Source organism: Doryrhamphus excisus, unplaced genomic scaffold (genome assembly GCF_037039965.1).
Source record: "Doryrhamphus excisus strain RoL-2023G ecotype Guam unplaced genomic scaffold, RoL_Dexc_Guam_v1.1 HiC_scaffold_24, whole genome shotgun sequence".
Taxonomy (NCBI): domain Eukaryota; kingdom Metazoa; phylum Chordata; class Actinopteri; order Syngnathiformes; family Syngnathidae; genus Doryrhamphus; species Doryrhamphus excisus.
Genome location: NW_027621862.1, coordinates 5,608,548 through 5,629,449, shown reverse-complemented (window position 1 = coordinate 5,629,449; position 20,902 = coordinate 5,608,548). Strand labels below are relative to the sequence as shown.

The window sequence follows — 20,902 nt, the reverse complement described above, 5'->3', positions numbered from 1 at the left end:
ACCGGGTTGTTCATTATCAGCCATACTGGTGGTGTTGTTGTTTTTGGATACAGGAAGAAGACGCGGAAGTGACACGCATTGCATCATGACGTTCTCAGTGTGTCATGCTGTGGCCGGCCAATGTACTTTCACACCTGTCAAACACGTACTCTTCCCCTGCCTTACACGTGTACACAAAACAGTATTTGTATATTTTTTAAATTAATTAATAAAATAAATTACGTTCATTATTATTTTGGGCTGCACTGTGATCAAGTGGTTAGCGTGCAGACCTCACAGCTAGGACACCAGGGATCAATCCCACCCTCGGCCATCTCTGTGTGGAGTTTGCATGTTCTCCCCGTGCATGCGTGGGTTTTCTCCAGGTACTCTGGTTGCCTCCCACATTCCAAAAACATGCTAGGTTAATTGGCGACTCCAAATTGTTCATAGGTATGAATGTGAGTGTGAATGGTTGTTTGTCTATATGTGCCCTGTGATTGGCTGGCCAGCAGTCCAGGGTGTACCCCGCCTCTCGCCGAAGACAGCTGGGATAGGCTCCAGCCCCTCCGCGACCCTTGTGAGTATAAGCGGTAGAAAATGAATGAATAATTATTATTTTCTCAACTTCTAAGAATGCACCACATGGCTCTCAAAATACATTCATATTTTACATGGTATTTGTGTATTGAAAACATATCGAACAGCAACACAAACCTAGCAACCAACCTAGCACCGTGGATTTTGTGTATTGTATGGAATTAATGCCTTATTTTAGCTCAGGTTTTGCCGACCACATCAACACAAAGCATCAGTCCACAATACTCATTAGCAACTACTATTACATTGTGTCAGTGTACCTAATGTTTCGCCATGTGCAACAAGTAATGCATGAGTGATTCAATTCTGGGCTGCATTTGTCTGAATACAAGAGGCCATGCACCTGGTAGATAATTCATCGTCACCTAAACCCCATTAGCAATGGCCCTAAAGTGAGTGCCTATTCAATGTGGCTATTTATGATGATGATGACAAAATAGCAAGCCTTTGGTCACGTGGATTATGAAGCCATTCAAGTTGTCACTTTCAGTCATTTTGAAGGGTCTGAGGTACACTTTGATATTTTCACTTTATTCATTAAACATGCGAGAATCCATCCAATGTTGTCACGCTCTGCTGTGACACTGGGTTGGTTGTTATGTTACTTTTGTTTTTTCGTTCTCCTTGTTCCTTCTTTTTTGGACATTGTGGGTGTTTTGTAGATTCTAGCAAATCCCCCATGGGGCGGAGCTATGAGACATACCACAGCTGCTCCTCATCGGAATCATCATCTTAACATTTTGAGTATGATGTGATGTCCTTTAGCCTTATTACCACCCCTGCCATCTTCCAGTGCTTCATTAGCGACATCCTCCATGACATGATTGGCTGTGGCTGCGTTGGGTTCTTTTATTTGGACAATATCCAAATGTTTTCTTCTTCCACTGTTTTTCACCATCAGCATGTCTGTCTGGTTCTCCAAAGACTATTTGTTAAGGTCCAGAAACACACAATGCCCTCGGAGTCAGGGGCCAACTTTGACCTGACCCTGCCATGATGAAGGTAGTGGCTGATTGGCCCACTCCCACATTAAGGAAGCTGTTGCAGAGGTTCCTGGGGTTTGACAATGTGACAGTTCAGGATCCTGGGGATCCACCAAGGATTCAAACCCTTCTGTTGGCTTTCCTCCCGACTGTCTTGTTTGTCCTGGTGGAGCTTCGTTTGGATGTTCCGGTGTGGGCTCACTCCTCAAAGATCGCCTGTTCCCCCGCAGACAAGATGGACTGCCTTCCTTCTTTCCCAACGTTTCCAGTGGCCCACCCTACATGTGGACACTAAGTGCTTTGTTGCGTCCTGTTCCATCTACGCCAGGAGTAAGCTCCCACACCAGGATCCAGCTGGCTTCCTTTAGCCCCTTCTGAAGAATCAAGAAGTGACCTTTCATATTAAAAAAGTTCTTGTGGCCTGCAAGACAACAGAGGCACAGTTGTTTGCCTGCACATCACAAATGTTGACACCAATGTATCGTATGCTAATTGACTCTGTATCACAGCTGCCAAAATACCTTTTGTTGTTTTGTTGCTTCGCTCCTTCAACGGCGGCCAATGTAAAGGAAGTAGTGGCAATCCAATCTTTGATATTTTTATCACATCCAAAGCAGGTGGGTGAACAAAATAGTCCATCACAGCCTTTTTTTTTTGCTGCGGTGAATCAATTTCGAAGCATAAAACCCTTTTGTGTAGGGGAGATTCATACTGAAGCAATCCTGCAGGAGAACTTTGCAGTTGTAATGATGTCACGATTCTCTTGCTCTGTTTACCCTAAAAGTAAATGCCCTTAAATGTTATATTCAATCATTTTCTACCGCTTATCCTCACGAGGGTCGCGGGGGATGCTGGAGCCTATCCCAGCTGTCTGGACTGGTGGCCAGCCAATCACAGGGCACATATAGACAAACAACCATTCACACTCACATTCATACCTATGGACAATTTGGAGTTGCCAATTAATTAACCTAGCATGTTTTTGGAATGTGGGTGGAAACCGGAGTACCCGGAGAAAACCCACGCATGCACGGGGAGAACATGCAAACTCCACACAGAGATGGCCGAGGGTGGGATTGAACTCAGGTCTCCTAGCTGTGGGATCTGCGCACTAACCACTCGACTGCCGTGCATCTCGGTATGGAAGCAAATAACAGGAATTTTACAATTCCAAACATCCCAGCCTGCGCCAAAGTATGGTGTGGCATCACACAGGCGACATGTGTGTACATATGAAACAACATGGATTCCCTCACAACTGCTTGTAGCTATTATTCAAGCGCTTTTTGCTTGCTTGTTTTTGCAGCCCCAAATACTGCTTCAAGTTGAGGAGAGTTTTGGGCTGAATTTTGGGTCAGACCAGGAGAGTATGGCACGCTCTACAAAATAAGCAAAACTTAGCTGACAAAATACTAAATTTGTAGTCCAAATTTGAAAAATTCTACCATATTCTTGTTAGCATTAGTGCAGGGTAGAAAAACCAAACTACTGTATTTTGCCCTTCTATATAAGTCACCCGTTTTAGAACTTTCCTGTATTTTAGTGACGTGGAAGAAATTATCTTCTCCAGTTCTGCTGTAGCAGCACAGCTTTCAGTCTGCTTGGCGAAATAACTGTTGCCCTTACAACGTGTGCAGATACACACAACATCATTATATGATGCATTCCACATAATTACACATAATGATGTTTGATGGGCCCCTCTATTAGTGAAAAACATTTAATAAACACATTTATTACTTCCAGCCAGGTAGCGCGGGTTACTTTGCAATGACGCATCCATAGCATAGGGTGAGACTACAATCCACATCACGATGGAAACTTCCTTTAAGAGTTGGCTAATAGAAGCTGCTCAAATATCCACCACACATGCTGGAGCGTCGGCTCTGATGGCATCAGCTATCACTTTAGCACCTGATTCACCAAGGCCGTTTCCCTGCAAACTAAACAACAATACAGATGAACGTCTTTCCAGAAGGAATGGATTCATTTGGATGTGCAAGTTAAAAAAATAAATTAAAAATTAATACTTGATGTATGTGACTTGGTGGTTTCCTTTCAAGGCCGTTGCAATGAAAATGGCTCCATCCATTCCCAGAAGATTTTCCTGCAGACTGAAACACACCAACAACTAGCTTAGTCGTGCTGAACTACAATTTGTATTGTTTGTTCTTATAGACAACTAATGGTAAAATATGCCGTTTTCGATATCAGTGATATTAATAATAGAACAGACAGAAGAGAAACTTTCATTCATTCATTATCTACCGCTTTTCCTCACAAGTGGGTGCTGGAGCCTATCCCAGCTGCCAGAGGCTGGGTACACCCTGGACTGGTGGCCAGCCAATCACAGGGCACATATAGACAATCATTCACACTCACATTCATACCTATGGGCAATTTGGAGCCGCCAATTAACCGAGCATGTTTTTGGAATGTGGGAGGAAACCGGAGTACCCGGAGAAAACCCACGCATGCACGGGGAGAACATGCAAACTCAGAGACAGAGACAAACTCACACACAGAGATGGCCGAGGGTGGACTTGAAACCTGGCCTTCTAGCTGTGAGATCTGCACGCTAACCACTGGACCGTGGTCAAGAGAAACTTATAGGTAGAAATGCATGCATATTTCTACTTTTAGAAAAATTGTGGATTTATTGTAGCTGAGATATTGATGAGTTGTCCTGTTTTCACGATTCATTGCACATGGGTTGGCGTCTGTGCAAAGTGGACCAAATACACAATGCGCAACAGTGGGTGTCTGCATCATTTGAGGATTGCTTTTTGAGGCTGACATAAAGACCCAAAAAGGGCCAGCATTGTTAGACCAGTGAATGCATTCAAAAACATGCTAGGTTAATTGGTGACTCCAAATTGTCCATAGGTATGAATGTGAGTGTGAATGGTTGTTTGTCTATATGTGCCCTGTGATTGACTGGCCACCAATCCAGGGTGTACCCCGCCTCTCACCTGAATAGAGCTGGGATAGGCTCCAGCACGCCCCGCCATCCTCGTGAGGATAAGTGGTAGAAAATGAATGAATGAATCTTGTTAGTACTGAAAGCTCTTTTGGCTGTACCTATTCTATATTTAGTTTCTTTTTCACATGATCCCCCCATAGATATAGTTTGTCTTGAAAATGTTATTTCCTCCACTTGTCAAATATTTCACCATTTACTGTATTTATTTATTTATACCATGTGTATCACGGGCATTGTGATGTACGTACATGCATGACCTTGGTCTTTTTCTTTCAATTTTCAGCAAGCAGTATCATATTATCTGTGTATCTCAAGTTGTTCACTTTTTTTCCACCTATGGAATCACCTTTTCCACGCTTTAAAAAAATTCTTCTGTGTTGATATTAGACATGAATTGGGATAGAATACATCCTGTTATTACTGTTATTGCTTCAGAAAAGCCGTCCTCAGATGCTACATATGCTTTTTAGAAGTTGAATTATTTCTAAAGCAAATGTACAGCTTTACAGTCTTTGTCCAATTCTAGATATCGTTCCATAATCATGCTCAAGTTAAATATACCTTCCCTTGTCCCTTTTTCCAGTCATGAATCCAATTTGTGTGTCTGATATTTCTTCCTCTATGGTTGGTTTAATTCTGTTATTTATCACATGGAAAAATAATTTCAATACGTTACTCATCAAACTCAGTGTTCAATAATCGGTGCATTTAGTGGTCCTTGTTTTTTTTGTTTTTGGTTATCTTCATTCATTCATGCTTTCAGGCAAATGGCTTTTTTTATATATCAAGTTCATTAGATTTAAGATTGGTTCCGTTCCAGGAATGCTTAGCGCTTTTAACATCTGTGTTGCAGTCATATTTGTTCCATTCGCCTTCCTGTTTTTCATTCTCTTGACTGAAAATTTGAAAAGTGAAAAGTATACACACACACACACACACACACACACAGTACTATAGTAATTGTAGTCACACTTTGCTATTGATGTTCTGGTTTGTTCCCCATGTGTTCTTTAGTATTTTGGTTTTCACCCGTGTCTGACCCCTCATGTCTCTCCTTTTTCTCCTGTCTCGTCCAGCTACGTATGTCGTCTTGTCAAATTAGGAGCCAGATGGACAATTTTTTCCAAAGGGGAGGTAGGAACTCACACTGTTTTCACTACTGTTCTGTAAATTGTTTGTATTGATCCCCAACAGATAGCTCATGATCTCCCACCTGATTTTGAGGAGCTCAACAAAATGTCAGAGAATAGTTGCTTCAGCTCTTAATATCTTTATAACTGTTCAATTCAGACCTGATGTCCCCCATTGTATAAATTAGCACAAAATAGCATAAAGACAATGACAACACTGCTTTGTAAATAAATTGCAATGTCGCCAGTTCTATGAATAAAACACAAACAGATCACCTTTTTTTCCACTTTTGCCAAAGTACCTCTAATAGTGATGAATGTTGGTTTGGAGACTTAAGTCTTCCAGCCTGAAGCAGCAAAACAGCGCCAGACCATCACACTACCACCGCCATATTTTACTGCTGGTATGACATTCTTTTCAGGAAGGATAATTCATAATGCCGCCTACAGAGAACATACTAACTCCTTATTTCTAAAATCACAAATACTTACACTTGCTGATATAGTTAATCTTCAAACAGCTAAAATAATGCATAAGGCTAAAAATAACCAATTACCTAAAAATGTCATCCAATACTTCTCTACAAGAGAGGAGAAATATGATCTCAGGGAAGAACTACATTTGAAACACTTATATGCTAGGACTACGTTAAAAAGCCATAGCATTTCAGTATGTGGAATCAAACTATGGAATGGATTGAGTAAGACCCTCAAACAAATGCACAACGATGAGTCAATTCAAGAAACAATACAAGCAGTTGATGTTTGCTAAACACAAGGATGAAAGGATGTGCTATACATATCACTATATTGACAGTTACTATGGTACCCATTATGTCATTGTATGGTCATATCACCTCGTACTTCGGTACATGAAACAAAACTTAAACTAGATTAGGAAAGCAGGAAGTGAACAAATGTAACAGTTACTGATTGTAAAAGTACCAGATGGAGGGGTAGGATTTAATAAGCTTTGCTTCTTCCAACTCCTTTTGGACATGTGGAACTGTGAACTGATTATGGGGTGCACTCAATTGTAATCTGATGCATGTTCAAATGAAATAAAACCATTACCATTTTCTTTTTTAAATGCAGCATTACTTTTACGCCATATGTAATGGGAAACACACCTTCCAAAAAGTTCTACTTTTGTCTTGTCAGACTACAGAGTATTTTCCCAAAAGGTCATAGAGATCATCAACATGTTTTCTGGCAAAACTGAGTCAAGACTTCATGTTCTATTTTGTTCATCAGTGGTTTTCATCTTGTACTCTGCCATGCAGGCCGTTTTTGCCCAGAGTAATGAACACTGATGTAAGTGAGGCAAGTGAGGCTTGCAGTTCTTTGGATGTTGTTGTGGGGTCTTTTTTGACCTCATGGTTGAGTCGTCGATGCGCTCTTAGGGCAATTTTGGTTAGCCAGCCACTTCTAGGAAGATTTATCACTGTTACATGCTTTCAGCATTTGTGGATAATGGCTCTCACTGTTGTTTGCCGGAGTCCCAAAGCTTTAGAAATGGCTTCATCACCTTTTCTAGACTGATATATCTCAATTACAGAGTGGGCAATCACTTTTTCCACACAGTGCCATGTAGGTTTAAATATCTATTCCTTTTGTCTACCCTCACTGCCGATATAAATGCTTTGAAGGATACATTTCAAGACACATTGGCAATCAGAGACCCTGATTCTTCATCACCACATCCCCAACATAGTAATGTATACACACCCAAGCAAGACTCCACTCCTGAACCAGCCAAACCGATTATTGTTGATGTTTTGGAAACTACATGACGACTCATGACTACAGTCCCTTGCTGCTATTTGCTTACTTTAACGACTTGAGGCTTCTGTTGCTTTTTAAGGTGTTGGCCAGGGCCTTTGCTCCCTTCATCCCCACGCTGTTTCCACGGAGACTAACAAACAAACAACACAATTTGTATGTAAAGCAATGAAATCAAAAGTGATACAACGTTTTAATGAATGTAGAAACGGGAGTCATCCATCTTTACAACAGTTGACACTTACTCTAATGATTGCAGACTTTGATTGGTCATCAGGGCCTCTGCCATCGCAATTGCACCACTGGAGCCCACTGAGACACTCTGAAGACTAGAAAAAATACCTACAGTACAGTATTTTGCATTTCAGCGCATTCATATACTGTACATGCAAGAGCTTTATCAAAAATTCTGCCTTTACCTAGATAATACGGGATAATACTATAAATATAAATATATTTAGATATTATGTTGGCTGGGCTGCATGGCGGTCGTGAGGTTAGCGCGCAGACACAGCTAGGAGACCTGGGTTCAATTCCACCCTCGGCCATCTTCTCTGTGTGGAGTTTGCACGTTCTCCCCGTACATGCGTGGGTTTTCTCCAGGTACTCCGATTTCCTCCCCAAAACATGCTAGGTTAATTGGCGACTCCAAATTGTCCATAGGTATGAATGTGAGTGTGAATGGTTGTTTGTCTATATGTGCCCTGTGATTGGCTGGCGACCAGTCCAGGGTGTACCCCGCCTCTTGCCCTTATAAGGATAAGCGGTAGAAAATGAATTAATGAATTATGTTGGCTTTTTGGCAGCAATACACAACCGCTCACTTCTGATCACATGACTGCGATGGGGCGGTGACATCATTCTGGACTGGTTGCCAGCCAATCACAGGGCACATATAGACAAACAACCATTCACACTCACATTCATACCTATGGACATTCATAATTAGAGTCACCAATTAGCATTAACAAATGTTAATTTTTTAAATTAACATTTTTCATTTGGACAGACAAATGGCACTACGTGCAGTTCTTCTAAACTGTAATATTATCTGATCATGCAACAGATTTCTGTTATCAAAAATAAATTGCAAGTCATCCATCATTTTGTCTTCAACAAACCAATTTATCTTGATCAAATGTCGCATTTACCATAATGTACGCAGTGACGTGTTGGTTTTCAGCGCTTCAGCCAGACAAATGACACCTTCATTGCCAATAGCATTTTCTTGCAGGCTGCAGCAGAAGACATATAGCGTTATGTCCAATCAATAACTTGGAAGAAAAGAGGGAAGGTGACAATTCAACACAACTATGACTTACTCCAAGAGTTGTAGGGTTGTATTGTTGAGGAGTGCATGACTCAGGGCTTTCGAGGCAGAGCATTTGATGAAATTCCACTGCAAACTACAAACAAAAAAAGAGAGGAGCGTCTATTATTATTAAAATATACAGTCATCAAATTTCACCTTTTTTTACATGTATATGACATATTTGACATATTAATAAATCACTGTTGTTTCATGGTTGAATATGTCCAGTTATTAGGCTAAAATATACATAGTTAAGCACTGTTACATATTCATTATCTAAATTAAGCAGTTCCAAGCATAAAAATAGTTAGATTAACTGAAATGAAATGAAATGTAGGACTCTACATAGGTCACTGGGTGTCAGGAATCTTAAATTTCAGAAATTCACTTATCACAGTCGGGTATGGAACCAATTAACTGTGATACATGAGGGATTACTGTAATATGGGAGAAGATCACTAACCATACCATACCATGCACTGCACTCATTACAAATATTATATTGCAATCATGTCGCATTTCCTCCACTGATTTATTGTAAGGTGTGGAACGCACTTGAATGGGCAAACCACTTACGTGTACCCATGCCAGTGGTACTTACTGCAAAGAAGCGAGGCCTTGATTTACTTTGACTGCACTCGCGATTGCTCGAACCCCTTCGTCATGCAACAGGTTGGCTGTGAGGCTGCACAAGGAAACCAAAGTGTAATAGCACAAGAGAATCCATAGAAATAAAAATAGACCCGCTGTGCTATAGAACAAAGCGTAAAGTGAGGGTGTGAAGCAGCATTATTTTTACTACTTTTTTTCCATGCTGCCGTGGGGTCTTTCCACTGTGGACCAATGCCTATAAGGCGACTTACTCGAGGTCCTGCAAGGTGTTATTCTCGTGAAGAGCACGGGCCATGCTCTTTGCTCCCTCTATGCCAATTGAGTTCTCTCTTAAGCTGAGTACAGAGAGAATTGGGATAAAAATATATGAAATCAATGTATTACAATGCTGTTTCTATGTACTCTATAGCTAGCATTCAAAAGGTACAAGCCTGAAGGAGAACAACTCCTAACACAAAGGTAAACAAACTGGCAGCATCTCACCTTCCTAGCAAAACATGCTTGTGTGTACAAAGTGAGGCTCAGGGGCCATCTGTGGACCATGGCTCAGTGCAAACAAAAATAAACAGTAAGCATCCAGCAAAAGTAGAAAAATAGAGCACAAATGCATAATGGAACTACAAAAAGCTAGACTAACCAATAAAAACACAAAGATTTGTCTTTAACTGTATGTTTTATTATTATATATCCATCCATCTTCTATGCTGCTTATTCTCACTAGGGTCGCGGGGGTATGCTGGAGCCTATCCCAGCTGTTTTCGTGTGAGAGGCGGGGTACACCCTAAACTGGTCGGCAACCAATCGCAGGGCACATACAGACAAACAAGAATTCACACTCACGTTGGGATTAGTAATGGTTTATATAATACACTCTAATCTAACAGTACATTGTGCAAAATCCTACTCCAACAAGTGGGAAAGCAGACTCACTTCAATGAGATGAGACCTTGGTTGAGCCTGAGTGCTTTTGTCAAGGCTGTCATCCCTTTGTTGCTGATAGAGTTACTCTGCAGTCTGACGAAAAAAACCAGCCAAGAAATATCAGCGCATTGATGAACCTAAGGCGTACCACTTAAGCTGAGGCCAGTGTACTTTAGCATGCCTCGCCACAGGCTCTTGAATACTCACTGAAGTGACAGAAGCGTGTGGTTGACTGTTAACGCTTCAGCCATTGATATTGTGCCTTTGTCACCAAGCTGGTTACTGCAAAGGCTGGGGATGGAAAACATCAGCAATACAATAAGGATAATCTTACTTGAATGTGTGAAACATTTGTAGGAGCACTGCACAACAGTCCATAGACCTATTGGTAATTTGAGGTTGCCATAGCAACAGCAAAGCCTGTATCCGTTGTAATTACAATTCAGTGTACCACCCAAAATATTTTGATTTATTTTAGCTTAAATTACTACATTGTAAAAATGTATAAACAAAGACAAGGTGGGACACACACCAGTTAGACTGGATATGACAGCTCTAGTCTGAGAGATCCAATCTATGTATGAGACAAGTCTAGACATGAATCGTTGGCCCTTGAGTGGTTATTTTAGGTTCGTGGTTAGGATTCACAGTGGTATCAGAAATCATTAACCATGCACTTTACCAATTATACCCAAAAGAGGCCAAGCCTATTTTTATTATGGTCATCCAAAAATTATACAAAGGGGCTCCCCTCAGACCCACTGTCAGCAGCATTAACTCTGTAACGTATGATATTGTATGTATATATATATATGTACGTATATAGAATGTAGCCATCATCTTACCACCCCTTACCGTGGGAAAAACACAACATCACGTCCAAAACTCAATGGACTTTGTCAAGAAATTCAGACACTTAAAATGGAACAAAAACAAAACTATGCTTTCATTCAATGTCACCTCCCTGTTCACCAGTATTGCAACCTTTTACAGATAAAAGCATGGGCGACATGGAAAGGAGGGCTCTGAACCCCTTTCAGGGAACAGCACCAAGTCACTGGTATAGATATGTGGATGACACATAATGAGTGCCTTTTAAAGATATTGGACAGTAGTTATTCCAACAGTGGTTATTCTAATGAAGACTCATATATGCTTATACAGTGCATCCGGAAAGTATTCACAGCGCTTCACTTTTTCTACATTTTGTCATGTTACAGCCTCATTCCAAACTGAATTAAATTAATCTCTTACCTCAAAATTCTACACAAAATACTCCATTATGACAATGTGAAAAAAGGTTTTTTTGACATGTTTTGAATTTATTAAAAATGGAAAACAAAAAAATCACATTTACATAAGTATTCACAGCCTTTGCCATGAAGCTGAAAATTGAGCTCAGGTGCATCTTTTTTCCACTGATCCTCCTTGAGATCTTTCTACAGCTTAATTGGAGTCCACCTGCAGTAAATTCAGTTGATTGGACATGATTTGGAAATATAATAACTGTCTATATAAGGTCCCACAGTTGACTGTGCATGTCAGAGCACAAACACCAAGCATGAAGTCAAAAGAAGTCTGTAGACCTGCGAGACAGGATTGTCTTGAGGCACAAATCTGGGGAAGGATACAGAAAAATTTCTGCTGCTTTGAAGGTCCCAATGAGCACAGTGGCCTCCATTATTCGTAAATGGAAGACGTTTGGAACCACCAGGACTCTTCCTAGAGCTGGCCGGCCTTCTAAACTGAGCGATCGGGGAAGAAGGGCCTTAGTCAGGGAGGTGACCAAGGCCCGATGGTCACTCTGTCAGAGCTCCAGTGTTCCTCTGTGGAGAGAGGAGAGCCTTCCAGAAGGACAACCATCTCTGCAGCAATCCACCAATCAGGCCTGTATGGTAGAGTGGCCAGACGAAAGCCACTCCTTAGTAAAAGGAACATGGCAGCCTGTCTGGAATTTGCCAAAAAGCACCTGAATGACTCTCAGACCATGAGAAACAAAATTCTCTGGTCTGATGGCTTTCGTCTGGCCACTCTACCATACAGGCCAGATCTGACATGCACAGTCAACTGTGGGACCTTATATAGACAGTTATTATATTTCCAAATCATGTCCAATCAACTGAATTTACTGCAGGTGGACTCCAATTAAGTTGTAGAAAGATCTCAAGGATGATCAGTGGAAAAAAGATGCACCTGAGCTCAATTTTGAGCTTCATGGCAAAGGCTGTGAATACTTATGTAAATGTGATTTTTTGTTTTCTATTTTTAATAAATTCAAAAAAAGTCAAAAAAAAAACTTTTTTCACATTGTCATAATGGAGTATTTTGTGTAGAATTTTGAGGTAAGAGATTAATTTAATACAATTTGGAATGAGGCTGTAACATGACAAAATGTAGAAAAAGTGAAGCGCTGTGAATACTTTCCGGATGCACTGTAACTCTGAACGTGACTTCATATGAAAATATAGTGAATGATTACATGAATTTGGTGAGAGTCCGGTTTGCCTTCAGTGCATCTGCGATTCTCTTGGCTCCATTGGCCCCAATGCCATTCTTCCTTATGCTGAAGCAAAGTGCATGTCATGAAAAGAACAGCCACTGATTACAGCTTTCTTTAAGCATACACACAAACCATCTCCACCATTCACAGATCAGTTGCACTGTGCACTCACTTCAAGGATGCTAATTTGCAATTGCACTCCAGCACTTCAGCTAGAGCCCATGCACCTTCCTCCTCAATGGCGTTGTTCTGCAAGCTAATGAGTGGTTGTATCAATTCAACATTTTCCATCAAGTGGTACCATCGTGTTTCGTGGGAGCAGGAATCTACAGTAGTTATACTCACTTGACTGATAACAGCACTTGATTCATTTTGAGGGCTTCTGCCAGGACTTTAGTGCCTTTCGCGCCTATCTTGTTGTTCCGCAGACTTAATTTCATTAAATCCAATTGAAACATGCACACGGGAAAGACAAGAACAAAACATTTTTGTCATTTTATGATTTATCTGAGATGGGACAACTGCTGCAAATCTATGAAATATATTCACATATATACATATTCGTAGAGTTTTTGCCCCCTTACTGATTTCAATTTTTTTGCAAACCTCCATGGTCCTTTGTGAAAAAGTGATTGCTGCTTCAGGACCTGGAAGGTGTGTGTCCCATTACATCTGGTGTAAAAGTACCGTACCGACAGTAAAATATGGTGATGGTAGTGTGATGGTCTGGGGCTGTTTTGCTGCTTCAGGGCCTGGAAGGTGTGTGTCCCATTACATCTGGTATAAAAGTACTGTACCAACAGTAAAATATGGTGGTGGTAGTTGGATGGTCTGGGGCTGCTTTGCTGCTTCAGGACCTGGAAGGTGTGTGTCCCGTTACATCTGGTGTAAAAGTACACCACCAACAGTAAAATATGGTGGGAGTAGTGTGATGGTCTGGGGCTGTTTTGCTGCGTCAGAAGAAGACTTGCTGTGATAAATGGAATCATGAATTCTGCTGTCTACAAAAAATCCTGAAGGAGAATGTCCGGCCATCTGTTTGTGACCTCAATTTGGGTTCTGCAGCAGGACAATGATCCAAAATACACCAGCTAGTCCACCTCTGAATGGCTGAAGAAAAACAAAATGAAGACTTGGAATGGCTTTGGTGGTCAAGCCAGTTATTGGGGGGCTTTTTTAGGGGGCAATCACTTTTTCTCACACAGGGCCATGTAGGTTTGGATTTTTTTTCCTTTTCTCTCCCTTAATAATAAAAGTTACATTTAAAAACTACATGTGTGCTAATATTTACATCATAAAGGATTGCACTTGTTTATGTTAAGATAAAAAGTGGTGTTATAAATGCTTTTCAATGGGACATTTTTTTTGTGTAAGGCAAATTTAAGGAACATTTTGACATTTAAAGGCCTAATGTCCTATGGTAAATATCACCTATATTTAGTCAACACAGCCAAAATGGCTTGAAGATTAAAAAAGAAAAAAAAAAAAAAAAAAGACACAAAATAGGATCTCTTAATTGTTGGCTGTCCAGAAACCTGTTTTATAACAACAAGGAAGCTCACTTGAGAGATGTTAGGGTCCGATTCACCATCAGGGCTCGACTCAGGGCTCGGACGCCTTTGCTGCTGACATCATTGTCTGCTAAACTGATACAGAGATGAGAAGAATCGCATTCTATAAATACAATATTCATCAACGTCGGCTGCACTTTCACCCTGATAATATTCAAATCAGGTTCACCACAATTGCTAATTATGAAGTGTCTCACCAGCCACAATCAGCTGTGCTCATTATTTCATGAGCAATTTCCAGAAAATTCATCTTTTATTTAATCTTTTAAATGACTTACCTTATTTTCTGAATATGGCAGTCTTTGGCACTCAAGAGGCTTCCCAGTAATTCCATGACATCATCTTTGAAGTGATTACTCTCTAACCTATCGTGTCAAAAGACAAATTACTATTTTTGTTATTGCATTCCATTTCCTTTCTTTGTACTACAGAGTATGTGACATACTCTGCCTGGCAACAAGCGCCTGCACAAATGTACAATATGATGAGAGTCCAGCATGGGGGCTATTTTTGTTTTAAATCAACCCTGGTGTTGTATATTATAAAAAACACAAAGAAACGTTACAGAAGACAAAAAAAGAGAAAGGTAAGGAAAAGGCATTCTTCCGCTAACTTGAGCCAGTCGCCATCTCACACGCCAAACCACTCTTCTTAAAACACTACATATGCAGACATAAAAAAGGGATGGGAAAACAATACAAAGAAGAAAGAAGTTCTTCTTATGGTGGGTTGGATGAATAATAAACAATCCCTGCCTCTCAGTCAGTAAACATGACAACACAACTGAACACAAAATACAGTTTTTGAATGAAACAAAAATGAAAAAAAAAAATCTAATCCCGCATGCCCTGTGTGAAAAAGGTGAGTGCCTCCCCCTGTAGCCCGCCCCCTACAAGAAAAGTATTTATCAGTGTGGAAAAGGTTATAAAACCATTTCTAAAGATTTGGGACTCCAGCAAACTAGAGTGAGAGCCACAAATAGCGAAAACATGGAACAGTGGTGAACCTTCCCAGGAGAAGAGCCAGTCAAGTAAAATGACCCCAAGAGCGCAGCAACGACTCATCGAAGAGGTCACAAAAGACCCCACAACTTTATTCTAATAAACACTCATATATGCTCATCATAACTTTGAATGTGACTTTATATAAAAAATATAGTGAATGAAAACACAACTTTAAGCAACTGTGCAAAGATGCATTAAAAAAATGTCAATACGACAGAGGAATTCTATTGTTGGTCCAGACTGTGTGTGGTGGAGCTAACCTGAGATGGTTGCAGTAGAGAAGCTGTGGAAGCAAGCATTTCACAGTAGCGTAGTTCAGGGATGCTTTGAGGTTTGTTTGTTCACTGCACTCAGGAGAAACTTGCAGCAGGTATCCCAGCACCACACAATGAGCCTGGGTCAGTTTCCCCGTCAGGCTTCCAAGCCGTAAGTCATCCTCCACTGTTCGCAGTAAATCTGTGTGTTGCATCTCTTGCAAACAATAAACCAAGTTGACCGCACGATGGGACACAACAACATGACTGCCATCCAAGAGGCTGTGTATAAAACTTGCCGCCCATGCCCTCTGGCTGCCATCAACTTTACCTAAAAGCCCAGCGAGAGGCTTCACCGTCAGTGGACACAGGAGGCCTGACAGGAAGCGTGCAAACACATCCAGGTGTCCATCTGCGGCTTGTTGGGAGCGCTGAATGGCACTTTTGAAGTGATTTAGAAAACCAATTTTGGGCCAGGACATGGTGCTTTCTGAGAACAAGTCAAAAATGGCTCGCTTGGAAGACATGCAGTAAAACATCGCTGCAAGAAATTCCTGCAGGGTTAAATGAGTGAAGTGGTATGTTGTGCATAAAAAGGTCTCGTCTCGGATAAGAAGTCCAGCGGCGAGGCTATTTGGAGACAAGACCAGGTCTATCCCACAGGCTCTGAGGTCCTGCTCGCTGAAAGTGTAATTATATTTAAGGACCCCATTAAAGGCTAGACGTCCAAGATTCCCCAGTAGTTTACGATTGCTCCCATAGAGCGTCTCTTTGACAGGTTCCCTTCCTCGTGGCTCGCCTGATTCTGCCTTCATGCCACAAAAGTGGGCATAGAGCTCAGTACAAGTTTTTGGGAGTTGTTCCTCCTCACCACTTTGGAGGAGATACTTCATAGTATCAGCCACTATACAGCAGAAAGATGGTGTATAGCAAAACACCATCAAATTTTTATGGCTCTGCAAGTGGGCCCAGATTTTATGGGCAAAATCCATCTCAGGGATGTGATGGTTTAAGAAAACATGGACGTCCTTTGGGCTAAACCCTGGTACCTCTGTCACTCTGTCCACTAATCCTCCAGGAATTAGTGAAGCCACTCTTGGTCTGGAGGTCACCCATAAAGCCACACCTGGAAGAAGATTTCCTCGAATGATGTTTGTCACCAAGTCCTCAATGGGCACCTCTTTCTTTATGTCATCACAGGGGGCTGCATGGGAAAAATTCAAAGTGCAGCGGAACTCATCCAAGCCATCAAATATAAGCAAAGTCCGACAGGAGCTGCTCAGGATCAGATTGGGGTCACTTAAATGAGGGAAGACCATCTTAACCAACCTTTCCACTGAGAGTTTCTCCAAGACGTTCAGTTGAGAAAAAGTAAAAGGTAAGACAAAGCTCACATCAGGACAGATGGCTCCTTGGATCCACTGTCGGATGAAGCACTGGACCCTAGTGGTCTTGCCGATTCCACCTACCCCGATTGTGAGGGAGACCCGTGGAGGTAAACTACCCCTCGTGAGGGTTTCCATGAGACGGTTGAGGCCTAACTCTCTGACATGATCCCTCCTCCTACCGCGAGTGGCTCCCACCTGGGTTAGGTCGTGCTCTTTCTGCTGCAGGTCAGAAAGTCCATCCACCAGAAGTAAGTTAGTGGAGATGATCGGTTTGTGGCTGCTGTCTCTAGGATGCTCACAGCGTTGCAGGAGTTCCTCTTTGTGGTCCTTCACCATGGAATCTACAGAGGAAGAACACCTTGACTCAGCCATGTCATGGTAAGACAAGTAGTATCAGAGGGAACTGGACTTGTTCTTGTTGAAGAAATAATGTCAATTAGTCTGTTACAGAAAGCCAGAAATGTTAATATAAAACACATTTTTATAATTGTACATGTAGTAATATTGAACGTGATTTGGGCTCGTGCACACGAATGCAGCGGCAACTCATGCCCAAGGAGTTATGTGATGTTATTGTGTCCATATTGTGTTATAAGTGTCCATTTTGTGACTAGAATATTTCCAATGGCGTCCCAATTCTAAAAGAACCACTACCCCTTTCTTAATAGTATCCAAAATACAAAAACACAAACAACCAAGAACAGAGGCTAATTTGCATGTGATTTTCCACTCACAGCGACAGGTCTTCACCGCTGCGCCTTGTGGGGATTAGTTAGAGCACCAATATAAACGTAGTCTTCAAGATGAAACACGAAATAAACATTCAAACTTACTTATTTGCTGATATGATGCACATAGAACAATGAACAACTTGAAGCGCTGTCTTCTTCCTGCCCCGGCCTCCTCGCGCCGTGAGGCGTTCAGGTACACTCGTATTTGTCAGCGTTAGGCGCTAATTGTTTTTATTTTTTCCTTGACGTACGTACTTTTGGAACCTAGGTAGGAAACTGTTTCAAATGCATATTTAATTGCAAAAAATGATGATTGAAAGGGACAAATTAATATTTAAGGTTACTTTTACATTAATTGAAGACTCTTTGTGAGGCTGTTCTCAAGACACCACCGGCCGTGAGACACCACATGAACATCACCTCAGTAACCCAAAATGGCTGCCAGCATTTTTATAAAAAAGGTGAAAACACTATTGAACGAAAAAAAACCAGGAAGATGGTGTCAGCGTGGTGTCTTACTACCACATCATGCCTGTGGGAACAGACACATCTTCACAGTAGGGAAAAGTAACCTTAAATGTTGATTTATGCCTTTCATTCTTCATTTACATGCAAGTAGAACTATAATTGCAATTCTCACTGTCAATTACTGACACTGACTTCAGGTTCCTGTTACCAATTTGGTTAGTAAGCTAAATATGGTAACAGGGATTTGTGATAAAAATACATTAAGAACACAGTTATTAAGAACGCTGTGTATTGATAACACGACAAGATACACACCCTATTGTATGCTTACTGGAAAATGTAAGAAAATTGAGGTGCACATTTTTTTACATTAACAGAAAAACATGCTAACCACTGCGGATGCTAACCAAGTGGATAGCTTGTAGACAAGCATAGACAAACTCAGCTTATTATTAATGTACTTAAACATACTGTATATAGTACATAATACTACAAGTCTAACTACTTCAGTTACCATAGTTCTTGATGAGCTGGGCCACTGGACAATCTGAGCCCTCTATGAAGTCCCTGATGGCTTTAGAACCGTGTGGGTCTTTCTTTCTAGAGACTGTGGTAATGAGCATGTTGACCTGCTCCTCCAACCGTCCTGCTTCTTGGATCCGGGTCTCTTCGGTGGAACTCAGCAGGTGCGTCTTTCTCAAGTGTAGCAACAAGCCCTCCAGAAAGGAGGTACTAGTGAAGCGTCGCAAATGGTCTTGGTGAGTTTGGACCCACTGGAGAGCTAATTTAGGTAGAATATCATTATCATGATTTTGGAAGTTATTATTGATTTATTGTGATCTTGAATTGTAAGGCCTCTGACCTGGTGGTTGTGTCATGGAGGATGGGAAGCAGGAAGTGGACTGAAGATCCACATAGCAATCACCCTGCCAAGTTATGGCTTTGCTTCTGTCCAGGATGGAATCATAATGAGCGTTCCTCTCCATGATAAGTGTTTCTGCAAGAGGTCACAAAGAATTGCTCAAACACCTGAGCGTCACGTATCCATGCTTTACATGACGTATGCACTACCAATTTTTATTTACCAATTACCAATTTTTTGTTTTATTATGCTATTTAGTTCATATTTTTAAAATTATTTTCTTAAAATAATTTTATCATCAGTATTGTTACAATTTTCGATACATTTTTAAATATAGTCTCTTTCCAGAGTGTAAAAAACAAGTTAAACACTGTTAAATAAAACTAAAATAAAGTAAAACTACAACTAACTCAGCTGACAGACATGTGATGTGTATTGCCACTTATAAAATAAGTTTTTGTTCTGATTTATTAGTTAAATGTACTTGTGTAATTATTAGTTCATGCTTTGCTTATATTGTACTATGTCGCAACAGTTTCAATTTCTGGTTCTATAGTTATTGTTGCATTTTTCAATCAAATAAAATTCAAAAATACCTGTGGAGTTGTACTTTTCCAAAAATTTTTGGTTGAATTTGGTTGAACCAGCTGAAACTACAACACAATAATAAACATATTGCTGAAGTAATACTTTTAGCAATCTCTCAATCAAAATGTTTTTTGACATTATATTTGCTTATATAAGCCAGACAGTTTCCTGTGTGGTTCTGTTGCGAATGGCAACTTGACCTCAAACAAAGGAAGTTGATTAAAATGCATTTGAAAGTGCTTTTTCCACTGTTGACTTTAAAGCATCCTAACCAGAAAAAAACAAAAGCGTAAAAGTGACGCTATATTAAAACATGTAGGTGCAAGCATGCAAAAACACTTTATTGTGTGTTCTAATAGTAGCATGATGCTTAACAAGAGTGGCATCATTGCACTCTAATAAGGCAATACAATTAATAAAATAAAATGTGTGCATATACATGTTCGGGTGATGTACAATGTGCAGTTAAGTAACACTCACCACAGGTTTTGTCCTCAATGGATGGAAGATGATGTTACCTTGGGTGCATCTGCGCGTAAAGCCATAATGTTCTCCAAAGTAGATGTGCTGTATGGTGCTTTCAGATGCAATTTATTTGTTATCCACTCGAGCAATGGAAACGATCACACGGCCTGTGGAGCCTGAAGTAATCACTTGAGATCATGTATCTTGTGCCGCATCCCCTCTCGCACTAATCTTGTCTTCCTGTGTTGTGGTTTCCCTGCAAAAATGTTCTATGTGCCGAGTGTCACGTCGTTCAAGGCGTCAGCGCTCAGACACCGTATTGTTAGTATCATTATCATTATCCTTCAGTACACTGTTTCAGGTACAGATTATATGTTAAATTTGACAAAAATCTAATAAAAAATGTACAGTTTGAGACTGGGAACAATACAATCAATGACATGTGACCTGAATAAAATGAAAATCATTACTTAATAGTATAAACAATACATAAAAAAATCTCTACTCATAATAAATAATCTCATTAAAAACTTGGCCATCTCTGTGTGGAGTTTGCATGTTCTCCCTGTGCATGCGTGGGTTTTCTCCCGGTACTCCGGTTTCCTCCCACATTCCAAAAACATGCTAGGTTAATTGGCGACTCCAAATTGTCCATAGGTATGAATGTGAGTGTGAATGGTTGTTTGTCTATATGTGCCCTGTGATTGGCTGGCCACCAGTCCAGGGTGTACCCAGCCTCTCGCCCGAAGTCAGCTGGGATAGGCTCCAG

The 20,902-nt window shown here is 40.8% G+C and overlaps 1 protein-coding gene and 1 long non-coding RNA gene across 7 annotated transcripts; one reads left to right on the top strand and one right to left on the bottom strand.

Annotated features, from left to right (window-relative positions):
• Nucleotides 1-713: 713 nt before the first annotated feature.
• On the bottom strand, nucleotides 714-20,319 carry nlrc3 (NLR family, CARD domain containing 3). Of its 6 annotated transcripts, XM_058061771.2 has the most exons (20): nucleotides 20,149-20,315; nucleotides 19,081-19,215; nucleotides 18,733-18,999; nucleotides 15,638-17,360; nucleotides 14,652-14,738; nucleotides 14,365-14,448; nucleotides 13,148-13,231; nucleotides 12,975-13,058; nucleotides 12,782-12,865; nucleotides 10,510-10,593; nucleotides 10,312-10,395; nucleotides 9,633-9,716; nucleotides 9,371-9,454; nucleotides 8,780-8,863; nucleotides 8,609-8,692; nucleotides 7,703-7,786; nucleotides 7,507-7,590; nucleotides 3,593-3,676; nucleotides 2,084-3,505; nucleotides 716-1,983 (listed from the first exon to the last, which is right to left on the bottom strand). In XM_058061771.2, exons 2-19 carry the CDS (start codon nucleotides 19,202-19,204, stop codon nucleotides 3,415-3,417), a joined length of 3,384 nt encoding a protein of 1,127 aa, XP_057917754.2. In that variant the 5' UTR covers nucleotides 19,205-19,215; nucleotides 20,149-20,315; the 3' UTR covers nucleotides 716-1,983; nucleotides 2,084-3,414. The 6 variants fall into 6 exon arrangements, with proteins under 6 accessions (XP_078644808.1, XP_078644809.1, XP_057917754.2 ...); XM_078788682.1 differs by lacking the exon at nucleotides 9,633-9,716 and having other exon boundaries at nucleotides 714-1,983; nucleotides 20,149-20,318; XM_058061776.2 differs by lacking the exons at nucleotides 18,733-18,999; nucleotides 19,081-19,215; nucleotides 20,149-20,315 and adding an exon at nucleotides 17,853-17,937 and having other exon boundaries at nucleotides 718-1,983; nucleotides 15,638-17,238; nucleotides 17,319-17,360.
• LOC131109605 (uncharacterized) lies at nucleotides 17,218-19,302 on the top strand. The gene is made up of 3 exons (XR_009120762.2): nucleotides 17,218-17,397; nucleotides 18,823-18,976; nucleotides 19,072-19,302. It is a non-coding gene; the product is annotated as an uncharacterized LOC131109605 (long non-coding RNA).
• Nucleotides 20,320-20,902: the final 583 nt, after the last annotated feature.